The sequence below is a fragment of the Haliotis rufescens genome, unplaced genomic scaffold (genome assembly GCF_023055435.1).
Source record: "Haliotis rufescens isolate VD_foot unplaced genomic scaffold, xgHalRufe1.0.p SCAF_10, whole genome shotgun sequence".
NCBI classification, from domain to species: domain Eukaryota; kingdom Metazoa; phylum Mollusca; class Gastropoda; order Lepetellida; family Haliotidae; genus Haliotis; species Haliotis rufescens.
The window spans coordinates 41,299,514-41,307,796 of record NW_025963780.1 but is presented as its reverse complement, the minus strand read 5'-3'; the positions used below and the strand labels follow the sequence as shown (position 1 = coordinate 41,307,796).

Below are 8,283 nucleotides of genomic sequence, written 5' to 3'. Positions count from 1 at the left end.
ACATAAGTTGAAAGTAATGGTCGTGGTGACATTAGGTTAAAGTAATGGTCGTGGTGACATTAGGTGAAAGTAATGGTCGTGGTGACATTAGGTGAAAGTAATGGTCGTGGAGACATTAGGTGAAAGTAATGGTCGTGGTGACATTAGGTGAAAGTAATGGTCGTGGTGACATTAGGGGAAAGTAATGGTCGTGGTGACATTAGGTGAAAGTAATGGTCGTGGTGACATTAGGTGAAAGTAATGGTCGTGGTGACATTAGGTGAAAGTAATGGTCGTGGTGACATTAGGTGAAAGTAATGGTCGTGGAGACATTAGGTGAAAGTAATGGTCGTGGTGACATTAGGTGAAAGTAATGGTTGTGGTGACATTAGGTGAAAGTAATGGTCGTGGTGACATTAGGTGAAAGTAATGGTCGTGGTGACATTAGGTGAAAGTAATGGTCGTGGTGACATTAGGTGAAAGTAATGGTCGTGGTGACATTAGTTGAAAGCAATGGCCGTGGTGACATTAGTTGAAAGTAATGGTCGTGGTGACATTAGGTGAACGTAATGGCTGTGGTGACATTAGGTGAAAGTAATGGCTGAGAAATGGTCACCAACCCATTTAGAGTAAAGTTGAACATAGTGAGCGCGTGCTAGCTGTTTGGTGTGTCAACAAGGTCAATGGGGGTCTGTGGTTGAAACTCGCGCTGGTGATCCTTGCCCTCAGTCCCACACTGGTCATCTCTGCTGGGCTTAAAATAGGGAACACGAGTGACTCGCAGTACCGGTTAAACAATAGTTTGTTGATCAACATCACAATCAGCAACATTCCAGCTTTATGACGGCGGTCTGTAAAGATTTGAATCTGGACCAGACAATCCAGTGATTGACATCATGAGCATCAATCTCTGCAATTGACATGCATCATCCAAGTCAGTAAGCTTGACCACTCGATCCGTTAGTCGCCTCTTACGAAAAGCGTGAATTGCTGAAGACCAATTCCACCTGGGATCTTCACAGGCCCTGCTGAGCTTGACCAACCGATCCATATGCTCGCCTCATACGACCAGCAGAGGTTACTGGTGATCTAACCGGCAATATCTATCTCTGTATAATAGGGACTTGATACTTGAGTCTGTCAGTGGATATCAATATAAGTCACAGTCAGCACTATTCCCTTGTGAGCAACCATCCACGCTATCGGGTTTGATGACAGGCAATCAACCAAGTCGCCGAGCCTGTTTGTCTGTTGTGTAACGCCTCACAGCTATGAAACAGCAGTGGACATAGATTAACCCACTAGTCCCAGTTAGATACTAGTAGTTATATTGCGAGAGTACATGTTTTTTTAAACATATGTAAATGAGCGGTAAAGATACCATTCCGCAATTTAACATAAATATCCCACTCAGACACAGTGTACTGATTCCGAGACGACCAGTCCTTGTTTAAGCACCTTATGACGAGCGCCAGGCAAGATAACATCAAGTACCATCTTTTAACGTCTTTTGGTGTGATGAGGCCAGGGATTGGCTCTCCGGGCGGACGCTCTGCCACCGGACCACAAAGGCGGCGGTATTTGAGCAACTTTTTCACCGAATTTATCAATATCACAGCGTACATCTGTGCGTGTGTGTGTGCATCGGTGCCCATGCCTGCTCGTACTCGTCTATACTTACACCAGTTTAACAGTGCTAGCCAACTCATTACATGGATACTCCAATTAAGGACGCATATGTAATACATGTACTGACTTTGAACCAACCAGTCTTTGTTTTATCCCCTTATAGCCGACCACCAGGCAGGGTAACAACAAGTTCCAATAACATATTGTGTTTGGGGCGTGTTTTCATTTCACCTGACTATAACAGTTGCCAAAAATATTTTTTTGTCAACTCTTTTACTTTCTTTCTAATTTCAATTGTCTGTTTTTTGTCTGTCTGTCCAACAACAAAAATAGTTAGCCACACACAACTGTTACTTCTGCATCTTTAGAGGTGGTCGGGTAGCCTAGTGGTTAAAGCGTTCGCTCGTCACGCCAAAGACCCGGGTTCGATTCCCGACATGGGTACAATGTGTGAAGACCATTTCTGGTGTCCCCCGCCGTGATATTGCTGGAATATTGCTAAAAGCGGCGTAAAACCATACTCACTCACTCACTCTGCATCTTTACCAATGGAATTTGTGCAAGCAGGGTGACAATCAGTGTGACCTCATGGAAACAAAAACAAGAGATTGTTGAATATATAGAGATCAAGTTTATTTTTTTATAAACAAATACCAATATAAGTAACTGACAAAACAACAACTGTGATTTGTTTTTGTTATATCAACACTTCAGAATTCTTAAGGATCGCTGTACAAAAATTATAAAAAATATTACTTGATTAAAGATAAATAACCTGTTTTCACTGTGTGCATGTCTTCATTACAGGATTTAGGAACCCAATTTACCAAAACAGATACCGGGTAAGGCAAAAGGTGTTTTTAAATCACGCCAAACAAAACAGGCAAACAAACGTGGCCATGGCTTCTGAATAATAACATACACAGAGACAAAAATATATATGAAACTCCATGTCACTCTTATTCACCTCGTACTTTCCTTCTGACGAAAGATATTCATGGTTTAAAACAAAACTTCACTGAAAAAAATATTTGTAATTGTAATTTGTAAAGATTTGGGCAATATTCTTGCATTAAAATACTGAAAACCTACAAATCTAAACACATTTTAAAAAATGCATTTCCAAGAAAACTCTGGATTAACCTTACCTTCGTCTAAATTATTAAAAAGAAATGGTTTGGTGATGCATGGAGCAATACATTCTGGGATGTTTAATTTTACATACATGTACTGGTATTTAATAAGATTGTCAATACAAGTTTCAGTGTTGGCTGCTAAATATGGTTAGTCACATAAACTTCTCCTCAACGCCGAGTCTCAATAAAGTCCTCTAATTTCAAAGCTGCATTGTAAACGTCCCTGTATTGACATATTAGTAGTGAGCATGACAACATACCAGTTCCCCACAGACAGATCACTGGCGAACAACGGCTGAGATTCTTGTACTGGTTATCTCCCCTGAATACATTCAACACTTGTCTTGGTTCTCAGACAACAAAACTATTGCGTTGGACAGAAGAAACATTTGGGACACAGATTTACATCGAAATTTGAAGTTCGAATAAATACTGAAATTGTATGCCTGCTTACTGTAAATCACCTCTCTACATGTACTACAAATGAGATTTTGTTTTGTTTCTTGATTAACGCTGTACACAGCAATATTCCAGCTATATAACCATGGTCTGTAAATAATCAAGTCGGGACCAGACAATCCAGTGATTGACATCATGAGCATCAATGCATGCAATTGGGATACGATGACATGCATCAACCAAGTCAGCGAGCTTGACCACCCAAGTCCTGTTAGTCTCCTTTAAACATTCAAAATAAATCACTATCATGTACAATAGTTGACATCTAATTTGCATCCAAACATTTGATTATGAAATATTATGCGATTTCAATATGCAAGCTGATTTGTTCACAATATTATTTGTTTGTTTGTTTGTTTGTTGTTTAACGCTGCACTCAGCAATATTCCAGCTATATGACAGCGGTCTGTAAATAATCTAGTCTGGACCAGACAATCCAGTGATTAACATCATGAGCGTCGATCCACGTAATTGGGATATGAACAAAAATAACAAAAAAATGTTTGTCAAGAACTTGTCTCCTTAAAGAATACGTAAACTGAGCCCTGATCCCAGCAGGCAGATTTATGTGTGTGTGTGTGTGTGGGGGGGGGGGGGGGGGGCACAAAAAATATACTACTCATAGGAGTCAAAGAAAACCTGATTTTCTCATATGACTTTGTAATCTGTCTGTGTTCTTAACTTCTTTTGAGCAGTATACATCTGAAGTATCACGTGTAAATATCTTATCCAAATTTGTCGACCACACACTTCCCTCAACTTTTCTTTGGTTAAATTTAATCTCGGCTACTTAATGAATTGGCATTGGTTGGTTGATTGTTATGGAAAACTATTGTCAATACTTCCCAGCTTTCCATACACACCTTTATCCACATGTATACTGTTTCCGCCATTTTAGGGTCTGGAATAGGCCTGGAAGATGGGCCAATTCTAATAATGCTTCTTTTGGTGAAAAAATGACTTTCCACATTTATGCAATTTAGAGTCAGCGGATCCGTAAACCAAGGAGTAATAAAACAAACACCTCGCGTGTACAGGACACGAGTCCAGGTCAAATTACTCCTTTTCTTAGTTTCTTGACAACAAGGGGTGGTCGGGTAGCCTAGTGGTTAATGCATTCGCTTGTCACGCCGAAAACCTGGGTTTCGTTTCCCCACATGGGTACAATGTGTGAAGCCCATTTCTGGTGACGCCCGCCGTTATATTACTGGAATATTGCTAAAAGCGGTGTAAATTCACTCACGTATTCACTCACTCTTGACAATAAAACAAACTTTATATTTAAGGGCTGATCAGCTAAAACACATTTTTCTCAATCAACCACACAATTTCAATATTACTATGTTTACCTTATCCTTGATATTACAGTAAACACAAGAACACACAAAAAACAACTGGTCTGGCCTCAATTAGTTATGTAATGTCACATTCTGCAATGTGTATTCAAAACTTCCTGTATTCTATTTTGATTCTCCTCATATCAACTTAAACTGCTCTGCAACAAAAACAAAGCAACACATATTAAATGCATAAAACGTGCCGAGTCAATGAGGTATTAAGTAACTAATGCGAGAATCACATTCATTAACAACATTTGACACATGGAAATAGTTTTAATTTACAAAATGAACGTGAACATTATGTACATTCACTGATGCACCAGGGACACAGTTCATTACCATGGTTACTTCAAGAATCAGAAACGGAAACATTTGTCAAAGTTTTACACAGGAAAATGTGATAATTTTATTATAAGTGACAAAATATATATTTTGTAAATACTAAAAGTTTAAGGACATTTCTTATAGCACATGTTAGTATCTGGTGCAGTAATTACCGTGGACAATTTTCCCTTCAACTCATCCCAAATCTGTATGCTTCAACTTGTATGGTTTCAGTTCAATAAAATTTCTAGGAGATGGACTGATTGTCATGAGATATCGTTCAAATTTGCTTCAAATGTTACGTGAAAATTTCCTATTGCAATTTGTCTCCAGGAAAATCACTGACTTTGCAAAATTATCCTCATCCAGGGATGCCTCCATTACAAGAAAAATAAAATATATATAATATAAGATGAGGTCCAAAGTTGTTGAACTTAAGATCACTTGGAAGTTAAGTTAAATAAAGCATGTGAGAGAATCTGATGATAGAAGACGTTACGACAATGGTGATGCTGGCATGGACAAGGGACTTAACTCTGCACAGGGACTAGCAGTGTAATGAACCATATAAATTTAGATGTTTGGAACCTGCTTTCTGCTGATTCTAAAACAGCTTGTGAAACCCATAAGCAAGGCAGTGCTGGCAATCTAAAGATACGATCGAGGCAAAACCGTTTTTAGTACTATCAGCAGATGTTGGTACCAAGGGACACAACTGTTACCAAATTCGGCATTACGCCACTGAGCTGAAGCAGTTTTTGTGAAAAACAAATAATAGATTTATTGCATTGCCAGTAAGTTGATGGACCCATGCAAAATATGTCGTTATGCAATAAAAATGTTATGCCCACATATATAAACACATCTTTAAGTCCATACCAGAGAAGTAAATAACTGTTTAAAAGGCAACAAAAATATGCCTAAAAAATTATCGGTAAAGGTTTGTCCAGTCAGGCATAAGTTCTTTTCTCATTCTGGACATCAAGAATTTGGGCAAGGTGACAAAGGAAACACAACCAGTTCAAAGGTCAGGGAAAAAACACATTTACTGTTAAAATATTAATATTTGTGAGATTTGCACAACAGCTTTTTATCTGGGAGGTTTCTGACTAATTTGCTACAAGTATTTGAGATGGTTTGCTCCAAATGACACAATAAGGCAGGGGCAGGGTCTTGGATGCTCAAAACTTCTGGCCCAATAACAAATTACTGTTCCCTAGACCAATGTGTGAAATAGCTGCCTGCCCAGTAGCCCGTGGCTAGCAAGGTATTCTGAATAATTCCTCGTCTGACTGGCTACTGCCCTCAAACACACATGTCACACAATCATATACACCACAGCAATTTCTCCCTGAACGTATCCTAGAAAAACAACATCATTTGTCTCACTTCATACCATGTCGGATTATCAGGATTAACTACAGATTGTGATCAACTACAGATTGTGATCAACTACAGATTGTGATCAACTACAGAATTGTGATCAACTACAGAATTGTGATCAACTACAGATTGTGATCAACTACAGAATTGTGATCAACTACAGAATTGTGATCAACTACAGAATTGTGATCAACTTCAGAATTGTGATCAACTACAGAATTGCGATCAGGACACAGGACAACTGTCACAGGTCATCTGTCACAGGGCAACTGTCATAGGGCAACTGTCACAGGGCAGCTGTCACAGGGCAGCTGTCACAGGTCATCTGTCAGGGCAACTGTCACAGGGCAACTGTCACAGGTCATCTGTCACAGGACAACTGTCACGAATGAGTATCAATCTTGAGGACATCACATTTAACAAAGTAGTCCTGAACAAATCCGTGCCTTAAATTGGCAAAGGAGGACTGGCTATTGAGTAAGTATGATAAAAACACCTTTAAAAGCTAACCTAATTCTGGAGACATGTTGCTATGTCTCGAGCCAAACAGCATGACCTGTGTCACGTCCCAACAACGGCGGGAATAACGAAGACGTCGCGGTTCGGAATATGGACTATAACTTGTGGACCTACAAAACCGTGTGAAATTCAGCACATGGATAATGATGCCATGTGATTTCACCCGATCATAAGAATATACTTTCAGTCCAAATTAACACATTACTTGTTAATGATGTGAGTACTTGTGTATCCTTGATATGTGATTGTCTGACCAATGGTCAAGTTGTATATTACAATTAACATTTCACCCTTTCACTCCAGTAACACCTGTAGTCTCAGACAACAAGCCATTTGCCGAACCAGGCTAGAATTTCTTGGCTCGATCGTAGCGCCACCAGTGGCTATTACGAGTGATATCACTTGCATTTGCTTCAAACAAAATGGCGGTGCCCAGTCAAGACGATCTGATCGATAATCAAGATCTTTATTGTAATAAAACAGAAGTGCATCAAATCAGTTGAGCACCTTGACTTAAAACATGAAAAGATTTGGAAAAATATGAGTGGACACCCAGTTGACGATGCACATGCTCTGCAAATCTTGCAATCAAAACATTCGGCACGGCAGTTTATGAATCAGATGTCGATATCGTTACAAGATTGGGATTGGAGTATGCATAGACTCATTAAACCAGCCAAAATATAACTCCATAATTCCAGCCTAGTTTGGCAAGGGTGGAAACTGAACTTTTAAAGTGAGTAAACCCTCTTGCCTTGGTATGATGGTCTCATATAACACACTGAAAACAATAATGACATAAACTAGGGGCTAGTGGTCCACGAACAGTGTAGAATATGCTTAATTCTACCAGATATTACACAACAATTGCAAAAAGTAGTTAATCAATGAACTGACAACATCTTCTTAAAGCTGCAATGCTATTTCAAAATTAGGATAAAATATATCCCCACTTTACTATTGGAGGAGAGATAACAAAAACAACAGCTTGACAAATGCAGTCACAGAATCAACGTGGCAAAGGCTGACCTCACACTCACTCTGAAACACACTGAGCGCCATCAACAAGGGCAGTTACCTCGCTTGCTGAGGAGACGGCACCACTGATAGCTTTGTTCAAGTGTCACTGAGGCTTAAAGTACATATGCATCATGAAAGCTTTGGTTCCATATGGTCTACTTCTGTTTTATCTGGGCCATATTCAGCTTGTAGTAGAAACCTTGCTTGGCCATAAGGTCAGTGTGACGCCCCTGCTCCGCCACCTTGCCGTTTCGGATGACGACGATCTTGTCTGCGTTCTGTATCGTTGATAGTCTGTGTGCTATCACAATGCTGGTGCGGCCCTCCCGAGCCTTGTCCAGGGCTTCCTGTACCACCTGTAATGCATATGTGAGACCATCAGGTGAGGTGAGGTGAAATGGTGTTTAACGTCGCGTCCAAGATTATTGCACTTATACAGCAACGTGTATGCATTGTGTGTGTGTGTGTGTGTGTGTGTGTGCGTGTGCGTGTGC

At 39.8% G+C, this 8,283-nt stretch overlaps 1 protein-coding gene across 7 annotated transcripts in view; it reads right to left on the bottom strand.

Moving 5' to 3' along the window:
* Positions 1-4,678: 4,678 nt before the first annotated feature.
* LOC124146737 (ATP-dependent translocase ABCB1-like) overlaps positions 4,679-8,283 on the bottom strand; it is a 92,985-nt gene continuing 89,380 nt past the window's right edge. For all 7 annotated transcript variants that reach the window (XM_048390702.1, XM_048390694.1, XM_048390706.1 and 4 more), the window contains one exon: positions 4,679-8,145. In XM_048390702.1, coding sequence (XP_048246659.1) covers positions 7,945-8,145 — 201 coding nt within the window. In that variant the 3' untranslated portion in view covers positions 4,679-7,944. The remainder of the gene's footprint in view (positions 8,146-8,283) is intronic.